Source organism: Nannospalax galili, unplaced genomic scaffold (genome assembly GCF_000622305.1).
Source record: "Nannospalax galili isolate Female #2095 unplaced genomic scaffold, S.galili_v1.0 scaffold875, whole genome shotgun sequence".
Taxonomy (NCBI): domain Eukaryota; kingdom Metazoa; phylum Chordata; class Mammalia; order Rodentia; family Spalacidae; genus Nannospalax; species Nannospalax galili.
In genome coordinates, this window is record NW_008337059.1 from 2,957,860 (window position 1) to 2,981,904 (window position 24,045).

The window sequence follows — 24,045 nt, forward strand, 5'->3', positions numbered from 1 at the left end:
GGGGTCCCTAGAAGGCTAGTCAGGCATGGGGATGGGGAGGGGTGGATGGTTCTGACATGGCATCATTCTTTCAACCTTGGGTTTCCTCTGTTCACTTATCTACTTGTGTTGCTTCTGTGAGAGGTGGGATGGTAGAGAACATGCCTTTGCTCCTCAGGTCTCCACGGCAGAGGACAATGGGATCCTGCTGTACAATGGGGACAATGACCACATTGCAGTTGAGCTGTACCAGGGCCACGTCCGTGTCAGCTATGACCCAGGCAGCTACCCCAGTTCTGCTATCTACAGGTAGAGCTTCTTCAGACTATCAGCCTGAGGGTGGGCATGCCAGGATGGGACTCCTGGGCTAAGAGCAGGTGGTTGTTGGGATGACCAGAAAGGCCATTTGGTCCCAAGTCCAGCCCAGTTGGAGTGGAGACTTTCTTGGAACCCTTTCCTTCCCCTTCCTGCCTCACCTCACAGAAGTCTCCTGAAAGGGGAAGGAAGTGATCCCCAAATTTCTCGGCCTCCCCTGTGGCCCCAAGGAAATAGAATAGACACATCAGGCTGAGGTTGCCTAGTTCCCATGGTCCTTAGTCCCCATGGTCTTCTCCCTTAGAGATTTGTCTCTTGGGAAAGCAGGGCTGTATTGATGAGCTTTCTGGGAATTGACTAGCCAGGGATGGTCCTGAGACCCACGCCCTGGGTGGGGGCACCCCATCTTCTTCCAGCGCTGAGACGATCAATGATGGACAGTTCCACACTGTTGAGCTGGTCACCTTTGACCAGATGGTGAACCTCTCCATCGATGGCGGCAGTCCCATGACCATGGACAACTTCGGCAAGCACTACACGCTCAACAGTGAGGCCCCCCTCTATGTAGGAGGTGAGAATCCACCTCAAGCCTCTCCACTTGGACATGGTGATAGTGTCCCAGGGTGGGGCCTCTTGTGCTCACTGGCCCAAGGCTGGCCAGGAGAACTGGTCCAGGGCAAGGGAAATACCAAGAGTGGAATGGTCACAGAGAATGGTTAATCTTGTGGGTTGTCCTGCCCTGCCTGGAGCCTGGCTGTACCCTGGCCCACTGAGACTCACCAAGAAGGACCAGTACCAGGCCTGGGAGATAGTTGGGTCTCTCTCAGCTGTCTTCCACACCATGGGTACCTTCTTCTTGGCTCTGGACAAGAAGGAATTTCCCATGTCCGGGGTCCATTCTCAGTCTTGGGCCCTCAGAGGCCAGAACCACTGCAAGAGACTCACACAGAGTCCCCACATCAATTGGGGACTGTCTATTGGCCTCAGAGGTGCTGCAGGCCAGGTGACCCCTGTCCACCACCTGTAATGATTCTCATGCTGTGGGCTGTCTCAGCCTGGGGAGGGCCTGGTCTCCTACGCAGATCCTAGCTCTGTCCTTGCTAGTTGAGTACCTTCAGACTCCTGAGTGGGGACAGGCAGTCTCTGCCTGTGTGCAAAGTCACTAGCACAAAAGCAGGTGGCAAGGTGCCCAGCACATAAGTTCCTTGGTTTGGTTGGGGTCTCCAGGAATGACAGCAGGTACCTCAGAGGGAAGGAAGGTGCCCTACTGAGGACAGCCAGACTTTGGATACAGGCACCCCAGAGCTCCATTGGTCAACTGCCATGCCCAGCCTGACTCCCAGCTTCGATCCCAGAGGAAGCAGACTTTCCATGTCTTCCTGGAAAGGAGTCTGGGTCTCCCAGGGGGTTAAGAGGGAAGGACTTCTGCAGAGACAGAACAGAGGCCAAAGGCAAGAGGTGACACTGCAGAGTTGCCCATCAGGTATGGCCTGAGCCCGACTTGTTGCTTTCTACCACCCTAGGGATGCCCGTAGATGTGAACTCAGCTGCCTTCCGCCTATGGCAGATCCTCAACGGCACCAGCTTCCACGGTTGCATCCGGAACTTGTATATCAACAATGAGCTTCAGGACTTTACCAAGACACAGATGAAACCTGGCGTGGTGCCAGGCTGTGAGCCCTGCCGAAAGCTCTACTGTTTACATGGGATCTGCCAGCCCAACGCCACCCCAGGGCCCGTGTGCCACTGCGAGGCTGGCTGGGGAGGGCTGCACTGTGACCAGCCAGTGGATGGACCCTGCCATGGCCACAAGTAAGTCTGAGCCTGGCCAAGGGAGTCATAACCCCACCCACCTGCTCCTTCCCTACGAGTCCCACTTATCTACAGCAAGCAATGCCTTACCAACTATTTTTTTAAATCCTCAAATTGGAGTCTATGGCCTGACACAAGATTTTATTTATTTATTTTCCTGGTTTTTAGCTTTTATTAACAGGAAAAGGCCCATAAGGACAAGCATAGAATCATATTTTGCCCCCTTTGTTTTAAATCTTAGGAACTGAACCAAGTGGGAGGCTGGTTGGGGTGGGGCACTCTGGCTGGGTTATGGGCTGGCCTGTCCTCACAGTGCTCTTCTGTCTCCTCCAGGTGTGTCCATGGGAAATGTGTACCCCTCGATGCTCTTGCCTACAGCTGCCAGTGCCAGGATGGGTACTCAGGGGCCCTGTGCAACCAGGCTGGGGCAGCAGCAGAGCCCTGTGGGGGCCTGCAGTGCCTACATGGCCACTGTCAGGCCTCGGCCACCAAGGGAGCACACTGTGTGTGTGACCCAGGCTTTTCTGGCGAGCTGTGTGAGCAAGGTCAGGGGTCCCCCTCCTGACTGCCCTCTGCAGGGTCCCTCCCCACCACCTGCTGTAGCAGCTCCATGTTATCTTCCTCCAACTTTGGCTACCCCTCTTTGTCCCCCCACAACCCCCTCAAGTACTTAGGGGACTACTGGGCCTTGGTGTCCCTGGTCTCTAGACACCTAGTCCAACCTCTCCCATCTCCTGGGCCCAGCATGTCCTGCAGTTCCCTTGCCCAGGGCCCTGCCCTTCCTGGCTAAGATCTCTCCATCCAGAAGAGATCACCCAGGTATACCCAGTAACAGCTCCTGGCCAGGCCTACATATCTTGGTCCATTAGCTCTAGACCTGGGGGCAGCAGGATGTCGGAGGGTTGGGGGATTCCTTCCCAGGCCTTCCCTGGCTCCCTTCACCAAGATGCTTCTGCTAGAATTCAGACCGCAGAGGCTAGGCAGGGGGAAGCTGGAGGAGTGCAGCCTCAGGCACCTTAAGGGCAGTGGGCCATCCTCTCCGGCGCAGAATCCTTTCATCATGCCATTGCCTTCAGGCCTCAGCTCTTCTTGCCCATCTGCATAACGGGTATTACCTTACCTGGCAGCCACTCTGGTCTGGAAGGCCCAGGCAGCTAGCTGTTTCCTCCCTCCCCCTAGCACACTATGGGTCCAGGAGGAAGCAGGAGATCAGATGCATGCCGGGAGGTGGGAGGATGCTCTGGACAGAGGGGTGTGAGAGTGCGAGAACCCCTCCCAGGATGCTGCCGGGTCCCACTCCTGCCTCTCACGGGTGTGCCCTGAGGCTCTCTCTTGGTGTCTGTCCCATCCAGAGTCCAACTGCCGGGGGGACCCTGTCCGGGACTTTCACCGGGTCCAGAGGGGCTATGCCATCTGCCAGACCACGCGCCCCCTGTCGTGGGTGGAGTGCCGGGGCTTATGCCCCGGCCAGGGCTGTTGCCGGGGCCTGCGGCTGAAGCGGAGGAAGCTCACCTTCGAGTGCAGTGACGGGACCTCGTTTGCTGAGGAGGTGGAGAAGCCCACCAAGTGCGGCTGTGCCCCGTGCGCTTAGCGAGCGGGCGGAGCACTGGCAGCTGGGCTGGGGTGCGGGCATCACCAGGACGGCGCCTGGGCCCTGGCCAGGACACTGAGGCGCCTTTCCAGGACTGCACTGCTGGGGCAGAGGGGCGAGGCTCGGGTGGCCACGCCCTCTCCCGAAGTGCCTTGCACAAATAGGCGCTTAATAAATATTTGTTGAATGAATGTGTGCGTGAGGTCAGACCACGGATGGCAGAACGAGGGCACCCCTCTGCCTGCTACCTGGGACTGAAGGAGGCTATTCCTTGTCCCAACCAGCCTCTCCCTTGGCCTGGGGTCCAGGCCGGCATGGGGCAGAGTTAATGTCCCGGAAGCCTCTGGCCCCTCTGAGAGTAATTGCCTCCCAGATCACTGGCCTGGCTTCTGCTGCCGCTCCTGCTGGCCACAGGTCACTATCCAGGGAAGACTTCCTACCATGGCCGTGGGACTGACTCTTTTTCTTTGAGTCAAGAGGCCCGCTGTCTCCACTGCTTGGGACAGAGGCTGGGGGTGGCATGGTTAGGACCAGGCCTCTGGGTCCAAAAGTGTAGGATGACCACTGCAACTTCTATAAGGGGGTCTTGTGAAGGAAACAGCCACTGGGGCTGCTTGGGGTTGCAGATCCCACCAAAGAGGGCAGGGGTTCTTGGCTGTGGCTGAATAAACATCACTGGCCACAGAAGGGACTCTATGACTAGGCTCCCCCAACCATGGCCAGTTATAAGCTTCTGGTATACCTGGCAGAGGGATGGGGTGTGAGGGGCAGTTGGGCCTGGCCAGGACCTATTTCCTTGAGGCTGGCTTACAGCTTTGTACTAAGGTCATTAGGGAACAATAGGAGGCCAATAGTGCAGATACCAGGGAGAACGCCCCGTGGTTCTGTGCAAACTTCTGTCTGCCCAGGCCTCAGGTCTGCAGCTATGGAGCAAGGAGGTGGGCAGGAACCATGTAGACTTTCCCACTGTGGTCAGAAGGGAGGTCTGAGGAGTCAGAAGACCCATTTCTATTGACTACATTAATAAATACTGATGTCCCTAATCTGGGTTGGGCTCTATGGGTGTTCAGCCCTAATGTGAGCTAATTCCTGAGCACCATGGTGCATCCAGAATGATGCAGGCTGCAGCTGCTCATCCTGGTGTTTGCAGTGAAGGCTGTGTTTGAAACCCCCAGATACAAGGCTGTCTGACATAAAGGTTTCTCGAAGATTCAGAGGGAAAAGATGAGGTTTGAGCCTAATAGGGAACTGCTGAAGGAAGAGTGTAGCCCTGGTGTGTGTGTGTGTGTGTGTGTGTGTGTGATCTTTGTGGGGCAAGAGGGGAGCACATCCCTCTGTCTGTGTGTGTGGTGTTGCTGGATGGCCTTGTGCCTGTGTCCCTGCCCAGATGGGTAATGAGAGAGCTTTGACACTGAGACACAAACATCCAGAGGCTGTGGAGCTCAGTACCTCCCATCACATTGGCCCTTAGGCCAGCCAGACTCCAGATGGGAAGACTGCAGAATTGTCTTCATGTCTGGGTACACCCCTTTACCAGAGCGCCAGGCTCCGCTTTCTTGCAAGGTGCCTAAAGCCTGGCACATCACTCCTATCGCCTGTTCACACTTGTATGGTCCTGGAAGAAGGCTGCCGTGAGTGCAACTCTACAAGAAATCACCTCCACATCTTGTCCCCTTTTGGTAAAGACCTGCTTTGTGGTCACTGTTGGCTATTTCCATTAAACATACAAAGAAGAGACCTGGTGCAAGAATCTACAGGGAGATGGTACTTAGGCAGCACTGCTGACAGCAGCCAGAGCCCCTTGATGTTAAGACATGGAAAAGGCCAACTTTGTCTCCTCTTTGTCTGCTGTTAGCCTAACCGCAAAAGTATCTCTTTATACAGAATACTTACAGATTCTAATATATATTTGTATTTCATTTTGTTATAGTATTTTTATATGTTAAAGTCAACCTCCAGGGTCTTGTTTTGATTTTCAGATGCTATGTGGTTGTGACCTTTTGTTTGGGATTTCTGTTGTTTGGATTGATTTTTTGGGAGCTGCACCTGCCCTTTCCCCCAGAAGTATTGTTTTAGAATGTCAGTATTGTCTGTTGTCTTCCATATGAACATGACATTGATCCACTGACTTTCTGCTTGTTTGGTCTTTCTCCGCTGAAGTGAGCCTGTTGCTGCCAGGATTCACTAGCTCTGGGTACAAAGGCTTCTGGGCTGACACCACACTGGGCAATCCTCACATGCAGGACTAGTCTGCTACTCCTGATGTGGCAAGGTCTGTCCATCCCAAAGGAAGGGGTGTGAGTGGCAGGTCAAAGAACCTAAGGACATGTGTGTTGGGCACAGCAGTCTGCTCACCCTCATTTCCTGCCACATGTGGCAGTGACACTAGTGTTTTGAGTATTTGTCTACAGTCACACACACAATTTAACCAGACCAGGGTCTTGGAGCTTTGGGTAATGGATCAGAAAGCAGCGTGCTTTCTCAGACGTCTTGTAAGGCCCGTCTCCAGGCAAGTGGAGGAATGAGGGAAGTGCCGTGTCTGTAAGGTCTGTCACCACCTCAGACCACAACACTGCACTTGGAAGTTGGGGAGTGTAAAGGATCTGAGTGCCTGTGTGAGACTGGCCCTTAAACATTGGGTTAAATAAAAACATCTATAGATTAGCAGCTTGCAACTTCTGAGTTAAAGTAAAATCATGGGTGGCCAGCCAATCTCTACACTTATTCACTGGATATAGATGTTAGATGGACTGGTTATATGATTCTCACTGGCCAACCATGACCCTGAATAGATCCATTTCCAACAGAGTAGAAAGAATCGGACAGGGCAGGCCAGCAGAAGCACTGGCAAATGGAAGCTTGTTTCCTGACACACTCCAGCAGGGACCACAGAATTGGATAGCCCTAGCCTGGCACATTCCTTCCCCTCAGAGACGAGTGGTGGCACTGTTCCTATCCTTGGAATCCTATGACACTTGGAATCCCATGACACTTGCATTGCATTTTCTCTTTCTTGAAGTCAGGAGAAACAGTGCTACTGTAGGCCACTTACCAAGATGGCAGTAGTCTGTGAGGTGAAGGTGGTGCTGTGGTACGTTCTATGCCCCCTCCAGTGATCACACACACATACTTTAATATCAAAGAAGTTTAATACGCTGCAATAAAATAAGCGCCTTGAAAAAGCTCATGGAATAGATGTCAACATTAGAGAAATCCCTCCCACACATCCTCTAGCTCCAGCCCCCATTCCCTCAAAACCAAACCCGAAAATCTCAACCACCACAGGAAATCCTTCCAAGCTTGGATTTCAATGTGGGCCACTTTACCAATAACAAGAACAGTTTCCTACTTGGTCTACCAGGAAAAGCAAGACACAGAGCACAAACTCTACAAGATTTCAATATTTAAGAGACTCAGTACATATTCAAAGTTAAAATAACTTCAACTTTTATAACTATACATATTGTTTTAAAGCAACTTAATATATTTTTAGATTTCATATATACACTCTCAAAGGTTCTTCAGGTGAGGTATGTAAACATTGTCTAATGAAAAAGTTTTCAATGTTTCAAACCAACAAATTCACAGCATACATTGAATTTTCATCCATTAAAGACACAGTATTTTCCTACACTCACTAACACAGTGGAAATCCAGGCCCAAGAGATATGTGCGGCACTGCCAGGTGCCATTTGCAGTTTCTTCTCATTTCGCTGGTTTGGAAGGCACCAGGAAGGGGCTGTGCCCTCCTGAGGCCCCACCCTTGGGCATCTGGAACACTGCCTAAGACTTACAAGACAGCAAAAAGGAGCACATCCAAACACCTAAGGGATTGACCTCGGCATTGACAACACCACACTGGGAGGGACCAGCAGGACCTTATAGGAATGGTATAGACTCAGCTTGGAGCTCCCTGAATCCACAGCCAGATCCGTAGCCCCTGCCCTAAACTCATTCTGAAGGGTCGTAGCCTAAAAAGCAAAATCCAACGCACACCTGAGCTTCAGTTAAATTGCATGTGCCTCCTAGGACTCCGGGGCCCCTCAAAGGCATCAATGCCAGCCTAAATTAGGACCCTGGGCTGTGCTTTTCATACAGGTTGGGGTTGAATTTCTTAATATCATAATGCATATGGGAAAATAACGCTGTGAGTTCACAAAGGCAGCCAGTGCACACAGGCACTGGTCAATGACCTTAGAGGAGCTCAATTTTGAAAACCACTTGTTCCCTGAGGGTAAACAGCAGGCTTATATTGGGATTAAGTGAGGCTAACACGGGGGTTTTTATTATAAAATATCAAAGACTTAGGAAAGCTCAGGCCAGAATTTCTATTTCACCCCCACATCATCTACAACTCCCTCCCACCCCCCACTATAAGTAGTCACCTCCCCAACGACACAATACAGGCCAAGTTCTTTCCTCTGCTTGCTTTTGGGCTCAGCAATGGAAAGCTTTCTTCTAATGCACCCACTTCAATCTAAAAAACACTAGTGAAAAATCCTGGACACCATCAGAAATACAAAAAAAGACATTTCAAAAGCTTAAAAAACTACATTACTTCTATCAATGGTTATTTGGGTGTAGGGTATTTCCTTTTCACAAAATTTAGAATGGTCACAAGGTGAGGCTGCTCAACAGCTGAAGAGCCTATTGAGTTGGGCACAGGAGGAGACATGGAGTGATGCCTCTTTCCACTAACCTAACCAGACACTAGGGGCCATAGACATTTTGAGTCCAGGCATGGGGTGGTCAGCATGACATGGATTGGCTTCTAAAGGTGAATCAGATAGAGCCAATGGATATTTACTAGGCTAAGTATTCCTGACACTCTATGGCCAAATGGCTTTGCCATCTGTTCTGGGAAAATGCAACCTTTTGGTTAGCATGTCTACTTTTGATGTGTCTGGTTCCGGTTATTTCTCACCCACTGATGAGAATTTGTGACATGGGAGCGTGCAGATGAACAGAAGCAAAAATTCAAGTAATGTAGCCTCTCTAGCAAAGGCAAGAGGCTTTGCAAGAGCTGTTCCCCCTACCCAATCCTCTGAGACAACAGGACTCGTCAGCACCTGGGGTCTTATTGCTATGGAAACACATCAGAAAGAACACCTGGAAATCTGCTCTGCAGACCTGGGTACTGACCAATTCACTGTACATGTGTGTGTGTGTGTGTGTAAATAATATATAACATAACCGAATGAGAAGAGGGGGCAGTTAAAGCTTGGACTGGATGGTACATTACAGATCAAATGCCCCAAACAGCTCTCAACCTGCTGGTTTTGGTTCTTTCTCCATGAGTGAACTGTACTGTGAAAAGAAGTCCACTGCTCAAAATATATTCTACAATACAATGCAAACCAAGATCACTCAGAACATGAATTGTATACAGCACATATAATAAATATTTTTAGAAAACTATTTACAGCATTATATCTTGTGACCATTTAAGAGAACAGTATCTACTTTCTGCAAAGGTTAAAAAAGTTTTGACTGCCTAGTTCAGTGCTAAATTCCCTGGCACCTAGTTACCCATTCACATTTCATCTCAAAATCAGATTTGCTTATAAACAGTATCTTAGAAAAACATTCTCCAGCATTACCATTCAAGTGTCCTCCTTGCTTGTTTAGAAAAGACAAAGGAAGGCTATAAGGAAATATGCAAACTGTAGTTCAAATGGATGACAGTAATCCCTACATACCAGGTCCCCAAGTGCCCTATAGTCCTGGAGGTGCAGGCCAGTCCTGCCAATTGAGCAGAGATGGTAAAAGGGGTGCCCATGAAAGGGGCACAGGGCAGAGGACTGCGACTACACAGCATTGGTTCCGTGACATCCAGGGTCCTCTGAGATGTAAAGCTGAATGCATCTTAGAACATAGACTCCTTCTGTAACATGGGTTACAGATGGGTGAGAGAGGGCCACATCTGCACAGATGCTTGATGAGAAAAGGGAGAGGAGGAAAGTCAATGTGCAGAAGGTGACATGTATGACTCCCATAAGTGTGCCAAAGGGCTGACTCTCATAAGCTTGGGAGACTAGAAACCCATAATGACAATCACAGTGGTTTCTCCTCATCTCACAGGCATGAGGCTGCTTTCCTTGGGGTTATAACTAAAGTTCATTTCCCTGTATGGGCCATGAGGCAAGACCTGATGCCAGGCCTGGCAAGGGCATCACCCCTACAGGCCCCACTCTGTTCTGGGAGGGCAACAGTGGAGAGCAGCACTAAAGCTCCCTATCTACAATGTGGCTATCCCAACACAGTAGGGTCTCAAGGCTGCACCCTTGTACCTTTACTGTGTTTGGGGGTTCAATAGCTGAGCATGGTGGCTGGGGAGGATGGATGGCAAGAACAACTTCTGGAAAGCCCTTTTGACAGTTAATTATTTTTGTTAAATAAATACTTTGTATAGAAGCATTTGAACAAGAAAATATCACTATTTACACAGTGAAAATAAACTCCACAGTGGTGTGTATAAATATGTATTCTACATATCTGAAACCAGTTATAAATAGTCTCCTAGATCTACTGAGAATGCAGAAACCACTAGTGAAATCAATAACCTTAAGATATAGTGGCTCTAGCAATAATCCCCATGGTATAAATATACAAAACAATGCAAATCTTACTTGTATAGTATCGTTCCTACAAACTCTTCCAAACACCACTTGCAACTATAACTAAACATGAGATGTACATCATGGAAACCAACTGGAGTGGGAAAAAGGTGATCACTGAATGGCATTAGGATCCAGCTGCTACATACTGGGAGGGCCTAGTAATGAAGGGAGAAATGCTTCTCAGGTTGACATGCATGTGTTCAGTGAAGCACTTGGGATGGGGAGAGTGTCCCAGAGAAGATGCCACCTGGAAGGGGGATGATGGCATAAGCAGTAGAAGGAAAAGGCAAGGTACCAAGAATGGCTCCTCCCCCAGATGGGGAGCCGCTTCAGGCCTGGCCTTCACTGGCAGGCCAGACTGCCCTGGATTCACTGTTTAAAGCTGTTGGTACCCATACAAGGTGCCATTGGCATACTAATTGGCAGGACAAGGATGTACGGTCTGGATTCAAGGTTCAAACAGGCAAAGACCAGTTACTTTTATGTTCATAGATAGTGACCAAACAAGAATGTTAAACCTGTACATATCCTGGGTACAGGAAAGAAATGGACAGCTATGGGGGTGAAACTACAAGCACTGTGCTTTGGGAGAGAGGCACTATTGTAGGCTGTGGGTTCACTAGAAAATAGCTTGCATCAAGCACTGCTGCAGTGGAATGTCTCTATCACAGTCAAGTTCAGAGTCACAAAAATGACTGAATTTTAGAAGACTGTACTTTTAACGACACACCCTAGCAGATAAATGTCTACAAGTCAACAAATATTTGATCAACAGAGGAGAATCATTTTCTTCTGTATAAGCACTATCAGGAGTTACATGTAACAGCGACTGTGTACTGAGACAAACAGGCAAGATAGCCCCAAATCTAAAAGTAAAGAATTGATGCAATGCTGGACTATACGAACAAAGAAAGTATGTGCCCAGCTGTGTGCACAACTCGATATCGGGTAACTTGCAGAGATGAGCAAACTGCTACAAAGGGTCAGGCAGTTAAATATTTTAGGGAGACTGGACCACATATAATCTGTTACCAGTTTTATTATTTTTAAGTTATCCCTTTCAGAATGGGTAGAATCCACTCATCCAATCGCTGGCATACTCTAATACCATGAGCTCCTGGTTGCTGTTTTAGGCAGGCAGAATGCTTTTAACAGTTTGAGAACGGAACACACTGTTGAACAGAACAGGCCCATCAGGTAAGAAAGCTTCAGTGTTTGCTTCCTCCGGCCCACATGCCTGCACAGCTGGCAGTTTGTAGGATGGAATAAAGGTGCATCCAGCGCACTGCAAGCACCACCAAAGCTCTGGGAAGGGGTAATCCGGTGGAGAGGTGATGGAAGGAACTGACAACTCGTTTCAACTCCAAAGGCAAAAGCAAGAGCAAGCACACCCTCTGCAGAGTGCTCCAGGTCCCATGGTGTAGTACAGCAGGCTGCTGCAAAGCCCAGGCTGGGAGCACAGCAGAGAGCTCTGAAATCTCTGTATGATGATATCTGAAGGAGAGAGGCTGGCCCATAAGGCTGCCAGTCCATTCCTTGTAGATGACAGGACTTCAGAAGTTTCAAGAGTTGTATTATTTTGAAGGCTGTCTCAAAAGGCTTGCCCTAGTTCAGCTGGTTTTAAGTTTTTAATTTTTTTCTTTTTAGTATCTTTTCCCTGAAAAGGATTTGGAAGCAGGCATGGGAAAAAGTATTCACTGTTTGGATATGAGTGTTGCTGCAGTATGCGATATCATCCTTTAAACCACTTAGAGCAAGTCAGTGAAGTATAACAGGGAAGAATTCAAAATAATCGGGTTGGGGATATAGCTCGGTGGTAGAATGCCTGCTTAGCATGTGCAAGGTTCTGAGTTCAATCCTCAGCACTGTTCACTAATTAGGGAACAAGGCCCAAAAGTTTAAAGTTATGTAACATTCAACTTCATTTTGGAATATAGCATAGAAATTTATTCTTGAGCTCTTGGAAGTTGACTGGATTTGATGTAAAGATACAATCCATAACTTCTAGCCATATTCAGTTTAAAATATGTTCCAATTTTAGCTGGGTGTGGTGGTGCATGCCTTTAGTCCCAGCAGAGGCAGGCAGATCTCTGTGAGTTCAAGGCCAGCCTGGTCTACATAGTCGGCTCCAAGCCAACTGGGGCTACAGGACCAAAAAAAAAAAAAAGTTCCAATTTTGTCATTCTTTTCTAAAACATTTCAAAAACTTCCATTTCTACTGTTAGCTCACCAAGCTAAGATTACTTTGAAATGAAAACATGTCAATGGTAATACATTATATGTGTGGGCTTTGTTAATAGTCTGTTTCCATGCTATGAAAAGATTTTGTCCACATCTAAATCCATGTTCAGAGGACTGGAAGTACAACCAAAGTAGTCTCAGCTAATTTTATCAGAAACAAAGTCTTGCCTTAATTCAATAAACAAGAAGTGAAACCAGAGTAGTTTCTATGATTAGAAACCACAGGAGTGAAATGGGAGGCTAGGCCACTTACTTTTGGAACTTCAAAGGCGACTTGCTCATCGGTTCTGGTCTGCAGGCTGACGTGGCTGTACTGTGAGGCTGTGGGGCTTTGGCAAGTGATTTAAAAGGAGATGGACTGCTTGTTTCAGAGGATGGCAGTCTATGTGCTGCATGAATGACATGTCTCCTTGCAGCAGGAGGGAACAGAAATATGCATAAGAAGAAACCGAGCTGAGGAGGGGAGGAAAAGCAGAAGGTGCACAGCAGATAAGAGAGAAGGGATGGGAGAAGATCTGTCCTGAAAGGGATTATTTTCTCAAGCAGGGGGTTGGCAAACGTCTTTGAAGATGCAAACAGTAGCTACTTTAGGCTTTGTAGGCTTCGCTGCCACCTCTCCAAGAATCCAATCTGCTCCATGGACAATCAGTAAGCAAATGGGCGTGGTTATGTTCCAACAAAACTTAATTTATACACACAAGTAGCCAGCCCACAGTTTGCAGGCCCTTAACAGATGACCTGTAAACTTAAAGGTCAAAGGGAAAAAGGGAAAAAGGTGGCTCTCTGGCTATTCTTGGATTATTCAGTTTGTCCCTGGTGCTGTGAAAAGCACAGACCTGCTGGTGGAAACACCACAGGCACCTACAGTTTGTATCACATAACGTGGTGTCCTTTCCTACGGGACTCTTAAGTTCACTAATCAATAGAAATACTATCCATGAATGAGTGACAGCTATGTCCTCACGACAGAATCTGTTAGAAGACTGGAAGCTGCTTTGAAGGGATGCCTTTTGATGACTGGTGTGTAAAATGTGAAATTCACCTGCGTAGGGTGATGCACAGAGATCCTTGGGGAAAAGGAGGACTAGGTGCATCTTTTTTTCTAAACCATTACAGAACGAGGCACAAAACCCATGATGTGATTTGTTCAGTCAGGACTGTGTAAATCTTCAATAAGGAAACCCCTCTAACAACAACAGCAACCAACCAACAAGGAATCCCAAAGATTAGCAACTGTGAAGCATGAGACATGAGGTAACATTCCTATGCAGGAAGCTCCAGAAGAGAAAGGTTTGGGGCGTTCCTGGTGCACTGCAAGACTCTGGATCCTCAGCAAGGGAGTAGGCCCTGGATATCCAGGGAGCTTTGTGAGAAAAGAAAATGGGTCTCCCCAAGACAGCCAAGCTCTAGGGAAGCTACACAGAGCTTCACTGAGTGTTTCCCAGGCATTGTCCAGCTCCTGAACAGAGGGAATACCAGTCCACTAGTCACCAACTTCAGCTCCAGCCTTGGGATCCAAACCATGGGACAGACTGCCTTTGCATATGGTGGCAAGTCATGTTTGAATATGGCTATAGGAAGGAAGAAAACCAAGGGAGAATGCAGTCAAGGACAAGCGTAAACTTTGAGATGTCTAGGAGCTGCCCCTTAAGTTTTGCTTTTGTTTCCTTTTTTCTATTAACAAAATTACCTGGATCAACAAAAATGAGGATCAATAAACATGAAGCAATCTTAAAAATTTAAGTATCCTAATTTTGTAGCATCTCCATCTATTTAAATACAATCACTACTATCAAGTATAAGCCGATTTTAAAGATGATCATTGCATTGTTAGGTAGGTATATAACAAACATTTCCATATAGTTTTCTCAAATGCAGTCTATTATCTTGAAATGAGCTTTTTTTTTAAAAAAATGAAAACACAATTAGAAAAGTAATGGAATGAATTATAAACTTGGAACTGGAAAAGTTCTACTAACTTACCACCTTACTCCTCTCCCTAACCTAATTCAAGCACCTTACAAGGTAGTCAGTCTATAAGCAGCCAAGGGCACCTTGTACATCCAGGTATCATCAGCACACCTGACATTGGTAAGCATCAGCTGTTTAAGTCACTATAACAATATCCAGTGACAACTATATGAAAAGATCTTTTAAACCTTAAAACCAATTTTAAGATTAAATGAACCTATTCAAAATATATTAATGCTCCTGTGCAACTTAATGCTGAGAGAGGGTTGCCAGCGCACACTCAGCAGTTTCATGGGGATAGGTAGCTTGTAAATAGTCAAGGTCAAAGACAATAAAAAAGAGAGGAGGGAGAATCAGGGACAGAGGAGCAGGTTGGAGGATGGAGAAAGCCCCATGAGCACTCATGTGATAGAGACAAAAAAAAAAACACCCAATTTCATCATCTGTCAAACTCAACAAAGTTCTCAATTTCTTGTGATTCAACTGCTCCAGTCCTATCCAATTATCAGACATTTCCATTATATATGCAAAATAAGAAGGCCTATTTTATCCTGATTTGCATGAAAAAAGAAGTCCATCTGGGTTTACCTAAAGAGATCTGAAACAACCTAAGTGAAAATTTTTTAACAAGAACAGGGCAGCAGCTGTCCATTCAAGCCCCTTTTGGTGTCAGCATGTCAAGCTGACTGAGGCTTTACCAACCAGGTGGTTTGCAGACTGGCCCAATAGATATGTCAAATACACACTGTTATAAAGGAGCAATGTCACAGGCACTGAGTAAAGCCAATGGGTCCATCTCAGGCTCCACCCAGGAAAGGCAAACATCATCATTTATAATGACTGCAGTTCTCACTTGAGCCATGTAACAGTGACATGTATGGGGAGGGACGATGCTACAAGCATTTAGCCACTAGGACGGCACTAGTCAATCAGAATGGACATCCACTTCAGGCAAGGACAGTCACATGAAAGTGTCCCAGCTGAATTTCACTCAGCTGTATATTGGGGTGTGGCCCCATAGATATTCTGAGTAGCTTCCTCCAGCTGCCTGGGTGCCCTAGCCTCCTCTCAAGGCTGCTACTCACACCTCTCCAAGTCTGATGTGGAAGTCGTATTAGGGATGTGCATGGAGACACTGGACCACTTTCAACCCTTCTGGCCTGTGCTAATTAATTACTCAACTCATGGATATGCTGCATAGGGAAGAAGTTTTACTGTGAGACCAGTGCTGGGAGACATCCGCAGGGGAAAACCACATGCAAATGGGCCCAAAGGCATGTGTACACAATTTAAATTAATTTTCCTATTACAATTTGGCTCTCACTGATTAGGGAAGTACTCTGAGAAAGAAAGGGAATAAGAAGCATCACTCTGACCCTAATGGTCAAATTATAGCTACAAGATGAAAGCATAGAGAACTTTAAACAAAATAGGAATAAAATCTCCTTAGAACTCCTGCTTGCCAGGCCCCAAACTGAAGAGGATGGCAAGTGTTAATAAGTGTTTGGGGTTAACAAATAATTTCTGGAGGTCATAAATCCAAAATTAACATTCGTAAGACATCTTTCATCCCATGGGTACATAAATTAGAGAACATGTTCTCAAATGATTAAAAAAAAAGATGAAGGGGGTGATCAATGATTTTTAGAAAGGTAACAGAAATACTAATTTTTTATAATAATTATAAATCCTCTGCATTCTCCACATACCATAGAAATGATTTGGTTTAGCTCAAAGAAAACCAGACGACAGGGGAGTTGTGCTGCGGTCTGCAAGGGGTGCCTGTGCTGGGGCGGGCGCAGGGTGGCTGGTGGCGGCTCCTCGCTCTTGTGTGGTGGTGGTCTTCTCGACTACAGTACAAGTGCTTGTGCATCAAGTATAAAATACAAGCCTTTAATCACACAGATCAGCTTTTTAGCTTTTGTAAATTTAAAAACAAAAAAGGATAAATAAGGCACTGTACTTTTTAAAATGAAAACTGCTTGGTTCCAAGTTTAAAACCCAAGGAACAACCAGAATATAATATATAACTTCCCTTAGCCTCAGAGAAGGACTCTGCAACTTCCCTTCTCCACCTGAGACACATTTTCTGACATCTCAAAACTGTGTTCTCCATAACTGTAATTTGAAAGGCTTGATAAGCTTATAAAAGCAGACTTAGTTAATGCAAAATAAAAGGTTACGTCTACAGGCCAGCTCCTCTCTCAAGGGCCATGCATCACTTGGCATCAAGTCGCCTTCGTTTGCCCTGGGAAGAGTCCAGCTTGGCCTTGAGCTTTCTCTTTCTCTGGGCAGCCCGGTTCTCTGGGTTTTTTGTCAAGGGTCTGGCCCTGTTCCTGCCACTGCTCAGTTTGTGGTTCCTGTTTCTGGCTTTCTGGGGCCTTGAAGAGGCCTCCCCTGCCCCCTTTGGCTTTGCAGGTTTTGTCAGTGCTTCAGAGGCAGCAACTGGCTGGCTAGGTCTTCTGTTTGCATTCTCTTTTTCTTTCCTGGATGGAAGGCTGCTCTTCCTAGGGGCCTTTTTACGGATCCTTACTTTATTCTCTTTCAAGGTCATCCTCTTGGGCAGTTGGTTGACTCTTTCCCTTGCAGCTAGCTTCTTGGCAGAAAGTGTTCTGGCAGGGGTATCCATATGCTTCTCTTTGCTGGCTTTTGTCACCCGCCCCTTGTCCTTACTGTCCTGGGCGCCTTCTGCTCTCTTGCGTTTGTTCTGACCTTCCACTTTAAGCAAGGTTTGAGGCATCATCTTCCCTCTTCTTCTGCTTCCTTCAGTACTCTTGGGATTGATGGGAAACCCGTCTGTTCCCACCTGAAGGGCAAGCTTCGGTGACATCAGAGGGTTGATGCACACACTCTTTCGGCCCTGCTTACTTTCTGCAGCCACACCCGGTGAGCTGTCCAGGCGCTGCTGAGCTCTGAGCTTTCCTCGAATATTGGAATACTTTCTAAGGATTCGGGTGCTGGCTGGAGTAGGCAGGTTTGTGGGAGGATGGCTACTTCTACCTTCCTTGACTTCTTCCACGCTGTCTTCACAGTTAGGGCCCAGGCTGGTGTCCCTGCTGGCCTCTGGTTCCATTTGGTCAGGATTCTCTCGCAGTTTAGCCCAGAGCTTCTGTGTTTTCCAATTATTCCTAGCAGGTATGGCTCCAGGAAACTTCTTCAAGTGTTTTTTCAAGCGTTCGGCCTGCAGGGAACTGGGGTACAGGGTGGAAGGGGAGTACTTCTGAAGAGCGTGCTTAACAGGGGGGATGTCTCCGGGAAGACGAGTATTAAGCTTCTTCACAATGACCAGAGACCGAGTTTCTGTTGTCTCTAAGAACCACTTACAGATATTAGATAGTTTGAAGTTTGTCATAAACAGCATCTGAATGGGAGAAAACTTCGGAGCCTCTGATGAACCCCTGCACTTCCGTGACCTCTTCTTGCTCTTCCAGATCTCCTTCAGTTTGTCTGACTTGCTCCTTGCTCTTGCTGTTGGCTGTGTTTCTTTTTCCAACTGAATCCAGCCCTTCTGAACTTTCAGGTACTGGGCATTGAAGTTGGCTATAAGCTCCTGATTCTCCTCCTCAGCACACCATTCCACAAACCTGGGCTGCTCCTCTACCACCATGTCCACATCCTCCTCATCTAGGGGCTCTGCACTCTCAGAAGCCTCCTTTTCCTTTGCTGCTGGGTTTACTTCTGGGGTAACTTTTGTGGCATCCAAGGTGTCCATACAATGGGCATGTCTGAGGTTGTAGGTGGAAGAAGGTAATCTCTTAGACCTTGCTACCAATTTTGGTGGCCCAGCAGCATCATCACTCCGACTACCTGACATTCCAGCTGAGCTAGATGGAAAAAAGCTAGCATCATCTTTATAGTGGGTGTCCTCAGCATCTACCTCACTTACAACCATTTCTACATCCTGTGTGGGACTGTGTCCTTCCCTCTCTTTCAACTGCTCTGGGTCTCTCTCACAAGGAATGCTTTCTGAGGGGACACGTGCATCTCGCTCATCCATCTTGGACTGCACATAGATTTCCAGTCTTTCCTCAGGCAGTGGCTGGCCAGCTGTGGCTGTGGGATCACTGCTGGGGGAAATGTCCCCTTCTTCCCTCTTGACTTCTTTTGCCAGCATGTTTTTAAACGTCTGCCTGGTGATGATCCCAGCTCCTTCACCCTCCTGCTTGGTCTCTTCCTCAGAGACCTGTTCAATGACATTGGCGTTTTCTAGATCATTTTCTAGATCGTCTACAAGGATGCTGTCAATCACAGAGCCCTCAGGTGCTGCTCCACCAGGGAGCCCTTCCTTTTTAGAGCGCTTTGCACCAGGATTTTTAGAAACCTTGACTTCAGGACAAGTAGAGGTTGACTCTGAAAGCTGACTTCTTAGGCACCTATCAGAGGCCTCAGGGAGTTTTTTGCCTTTTTTCTTCTTGTCTGCATTCTCTTCGGGTGAGTCAATGTTCAGTTCACACACATCATTTTCTGAAGAGCACTTTACATCACTGTCTTCTATCTCTGGTTGTCCTACACCACCTGTTGCCTTGCCTCCCTCAGCCTCACTGGGGTTCTCATCAGTGAAGGTGCTACTTTCCAGCAGGGGCGGGGTGGCATCTACCACCAGTGCCTCCTCGGGGGTGTCTTCAGACCCAGCCTCAATACTGATCCTTTGGTCATGCTCAGCCTTTTCAAGACCCATGAGAGGATCTAGGCCCACATTAGGGCTTTCATTGTCGGAGCACAGAGAACTGTCTTCTTTGATGATTATTTCAGGAGAAGACATATGGAAGAGATCTTTACTGCTTTCCCCAGAGATGCCTTCAGTGGTGGGAGCCAGGAAGCACTCCTGGAGTGCCTGAATTTCCTCTGTACCAGGCAGGGCAGCTGGTGGTTGGTCTTGCTCAGGAGAAGACAGAGCACCTGCTGTGGGAGTTGAAACAGCAGTGTTGCCTTCCAGTATGTCTGGCACATGCTCATCAGGGAGGGGAGCAGGTAGAGGATACACCACACTAGAAGCTGTTTTCTCTGCTGCCCTAGGAGAGCTGCTAGGATCAGGTTCGCTCATGGTGGGGCAAATCTCTGGCTCTTGCTGCTCTTTTGCTGATGTTGTGTCCTCTCCTCCTTCCTCAAGGGAGGGTTTCTCCTTCCTAGGCTCTTCAGTATCTTCTTCTGGGTGCTGCCTGTCTACTGTGGGAAGCTGCACATCTTCTATATGCTTTGAGGTGGGAACCATCAGGGTCTGCCTGGGAGTCACCACTGCCTCTGATGCCAGTGGTGAGCAGGTCCCTTTTTCCTGGGAGTGTAAATTTCTGGCCAGTGTGCGGACAGTTGGCAGTTCACAACAATCACCGTTGAAAAAGTATCCTCGAGTACTCTTTCGGGCTGTTTTCCGAGAAGACAATATAGATCTTTGATTCTCAAAGTGGCACTCTGTTATTGGTTGACTGATATAAACAACATCACACTGGTTATCATAATCATTTATCCTCAACCCTGAGGCCCTCTTACTTTTTCTAGCAGTCTTGATGGAAGTTGGTATCATCTTGGTTCGTGAGTGTCCATTAGATGCTCTGTGTATAGCTGGCAAGGGGCTGGGAGCTAACCAACTATCTTTGGAATGATCAAACTGGCCCTTGTCACTGGGGTGTGACTGGTAACCCACCTTATTTCTTCCTAGTGAGTAAAGACAGTTCTCTTGCTTTGGCCTTGCATCTTGTTCATTTGCCTCTAAATCCTGGTGCAAAGGTGTTTTTGAGCTACACTGTAAAGCATTCTCTTTGTCTGCAGTACTAGGTGAGTTTCCCATAAACCCTGAATCCCGCCTCTCTTCTGATAAAGCTCTGAATGAATTTCTTTGAGAAACAATACAGCTGTCGCCCTCAGCATTGTCAGCGGCCATTTTTACTGCAGTTAAACTTTCTCCAAAGGCTGAAGCATGGTCTTTACTGCCCTCACAGGCTTTCACATTTGTGTCTTGCTCCTGTCCAGTGGTTTGCCCCTCTAAGCTTTTAGAGCTGTAGTGGAAGTTCAACAAGGAAGAATTTGATGCAGTGAGGTATCCCACATTGGAGCTATCTACTGAACTGCCAGAATGAGGGTGAGTGGCTGGAAGTTCAGAGGAATCTTTCTGGACAATGGTCAAGATATTCTCTCTTTCGTCTACAGAGTCTGTCTCAAGAGGTGACTCTTTCAGGGTCTGTTCAGTCACATGCAGAGAGCTATCAGAGCCCGAAGAGTCTAGGAACAAATGTACAGAAGTAGGGGATTTCTCATGGACACACACAGTATCTTTTTCCCTTTGTCTGCTGCTCAGCTGGGCACAGCCGGCACTGCAAGTAGAGTCATCCATTGCTGTGGACTCCAAAGGCTGCAGGTCTTCAGTATCTGGCTGAGACTCAGTGTATAGGTCGCTCAGGACTCGAATGAATTGCTTCTGATGATGAGTGCACAGTTTGACCATAAACTTCTCCAGTGGGGATTTCGTCTGATTGTTAGAATCTACTGCTAGTGCCTCTGCTGAGTTCTCACTAGACAAAGAGAAAGAAGGAATTAGTATGGTCATTTCCCAAAGAATCATTTTTACATTTTGAAATTCAACAGATAGATGCTACTCATATTATAAAGAGAAGGGAACATTCTGTCTAAAATTGCTTCCAAATCTGTCATTTTCTTTGGTTCAATAGATAAGGAATAAAGTATAAAGCCAGTCTGTTATATCCTCACAATGTTTCAGTAGCAACATCTTAGGTATGTTTTGCTTTTGTGGTGCTAGGGATCAAGCAGAGGGCCGGGTGATGACAGCAAAGGGCTTGACCACTGAGCTGCACTTCAAGCCCTTCTTCAAAGTTTCTAAGTGATCATTCAGAAATAGTTCTTAAAAGAAGTATTAAAAATAAATTTGGCCACACTATTAACTCCATCTGGTCGACTCATACAGACTGAGTGTCCCTCATCCAAAAATCTGTAATCTCCAAAATACAAAACTTTTCAAGTGCTGACATGGTGGTATAAGTGGAAAAATCACATACTTTGAAACTATTTTCTTTACAATATTATTGAGGGCACTGTTTAAGACTATTCTTAGGCTGTATCTATATGGTGTACGTGAAACATAAATGAATTCTGTGATTAGACCTGGGCCCCACTTTAAGAGATATCTTATTATGTAGAAATATGCAAATATTCTAAAATCTGAAAAAAAAAATCCCAAACACTTCTGATCCAAGCATTTTAGGGATATTCAAACTTGTACTTTTGCTTAAGACAAAAATTAAGACACACTGCCTTACAAACATCAGTTAACACGTACTTAGAGAAGTCAATGGTTTTAAGATGATTTCTCAGAAATACTGACTGGAGAACTGCTAACAATGATACAGACTAGGGCGCAAACAAATAAAAGATTTCACATTTTAGATATGTTCAACAGCAGACTGACAAGCAGATTCTGAATTGTAGCTTTTAGTGAGAAAGTAGATGTGCAGTGGGAACAGATATGAATTGTAAACTACAAGCTTTGCCAATGCAAGGTAGCAATGAAGATAACAAATGCAAGGTTATCTTCACACAAGCCCCACCTACACATTTCCTAGAACCCGAGTCAGTAAACACTTTACAGTCACACAAGTTGTTCTACATAAAACTGTTCCCCCAATGTGAGGCATTTTCCTGTTATCTGGAACAAACTCTCAGAGCTTAACTCAGGAAGCCCAGGTGGTGGGAAAGGCCAATTTTAGATTCAAGGCTGGAAATAGGCATAGCATGTTGAGACAGCCATGCTTTGTGTTTTTTGGATGCCAAGGTTTTGCTGGGCCCACATGATTGGAACCCAGAGTTTGGCACAATCTCTTACCCTTCTTTGTAATTTTTCAGGAGACTATATTTGACAGTATATGCAGGTATATGCAAGGCAGAGCACAAGAGGGCAGCTAATACATGTTGAACATGATGTTGTTTGACAACATCTTCTAGCTAATTCTTCTCATCTTCCATCTTTGAATTTTACCTACTGGGCAGGAAGGTTGGCTGTAGGCAGCCCACATCACCTACCTTCCCACTGGAACTGCAGTTACAATGGAAAGGGCACACAGGAGCAGGACGTGAGACACTGAGAGTCAACTTCTATTCTTACATAGGTCATGGTCAAATTACTTAATCTCTCTGAACCTTGGCTTTCTTTTTTGTAAAATATATTTTTATTATTTTTTTATGTGTATGAGTGTTTTGCCTGTATTTGTATAAGTGTACCTGTGTTGTACAATGCCTGCAGAGGCCAGAAGAGGGTGACAGGTCCCCAGGAACTGGAGTTATACCAAGTTGTTAGCTGCCATGTGAGTGCTGGGAATCAAACCTGAGTCCTCTGGAAGAGCAGCAAGTGTTCTTAACCGTGGAGCTATCTTTGATTCTATTGGGGGGAGGGTTGTTTTCTGAGGCAGGGTATCCCAATATTGTCCTGCCTAGTCTGAAACTAGCCATACAGACCAGTCTAGCCTGGAACTTGTATCCATCCTTCTGCCTCTATGTTCTGAGTGCTAGGATTGTGGGTGTGGTAGTATACCCCAGCAAGAGCAATCAAGGACTTGCCTCCCAGACTGATCTTAACCTTGTTATGTAACTGAGGCTAGCCATTGAATACTTAATTCTCCTGCTTCTACCTCCCAAGTGTTGAGATTATAGGCACACTTGGCTAATTTCTTAAAATATTTTAGTGTGTGTGTGTGCGCGCGTGTGTGTGCATGCAAGTGCATGTGTGCCGTGCCACAAGTATGGTGAGAGAACAACTTGCAGGAGTCTGTTCTCTTCTTCCAAAACGCTGGTTCCCAGGGTTGAACTCATCATTAGGCTTGGTTGCAAGTGCCTTTACCTGCTAAGCCATCTTGTCAGCCCTCAGCTAAAAATCACAGCCTTTACAAAATCACATTATCTCTGAACACATTTCTTTCCCTCTCCCATCACCACCTTGTTTTTCTGACACAGGGGTCTTTCCTGGGAAGCAGTAGTAGCTTTCACATTAGGACACAAGCAGAGAATGGAGGACAGTGGCTGAGGGGGTGCCAAGTGAGGTGTTCTTAGTTAAGGCTCTGAATCTGAGATGTTTTGTAGGCAATCTGGACACATAGGCAGGAGCCTGTTAGTAGCTTCCTTGGAGCTGGGAGCCTGCACATTAACCCTAACCTTTGTCCAGCAATCATTAAATGGCCCTGTTATAATAAGCCAACTTTACAACTATAGTAATAAAATCACTTTAGGCTGTGCTTCTAAATTACTACCTTCTTTTTTCCCCCTAAATTTTTCTTGAGAGGAACTAAATTTAGATGAATTTGAAGTTTTTATCATTTGGATAATTTAAAAAGTTAACGTCTACATCTATTTACTGTGTTTTTCATGTTTTGTTTTTTTTTAAATGGGTGTTAGTTTCAAATGACTGTTTTGCCCAAGTTTTAAATGGCTGATTTTTACCTTTGCATTTAGTTATTCCAAGAAGTCCTTGATCTTTAACAGAGTCCATATACAGCACTTGCCTTAACTTTCTTACTC

General features: G+C 46.6%; 2 protein-coding genes across 4 annotated transcripts in view; one reads left to right on the forward strand and one right to left on the reverse strand.

Moving 5' to 3' along the window:
• The window catches only part of Slit1 (slit guidance ligand 1), a 160,165-nt gene extending 154,349 nt beyond the window's left edge, over nucleotides 1-5,816 (forward strand). For both annotated transcript variants that reach the window (XM_008831987.2, XM_029563049.1), the window contains 5 exons: nucleotides 158-288; nucleotides 711-865; nucleotides 1,818-2,106; nucleotides 2,440-2,651; nucleotides 3,459-5,816. In XM_008831987.2, the coding sequence (XP_008830209.1) occupies nucleotides 158-288; nucleotides 711-865; nucleotides 1,818-2,106; nucleotides 2,440-2,651; nucleotides 3,459-3,697 (1,026 nt within the window). In that variant the 3' untranslated portion in view covers nucleotides 3,698-5,816. The remainder of the gene's footprint in view (nucleotides 1-157; nucleotides 289-710; nucleotides 866-1,817; nucleotides 2,107-2,439; nucleotides 2,652-3,458) is intronic.
• An 8,660-nt stretch (nucleotides 5,817-14,476) lies between these two features.
• The window catches only part of Lcor (ligand dependent nuclear receptor corepressor), a 130,448-nt gene continuing 120,879 nt past the window's right edge, over nucleotides 14,477-24,045 (reverse strand). For both annotated transcript variants that reach the window (XM_029563046.1, XM_029563047.1), the window contains one exon: nucleotides 14,477-21,035. In XM_029563046.1, coding sequence (XP_029418906.1) covers nucleotides 16,748-21,035 — 4,288 coding nt within the window. In that variant the 3' untranslated portion in view covers nucleotides 14,477-16,747. The remainder of the gene's footprint in view (nucleotides 21,036-24,045) is intronic.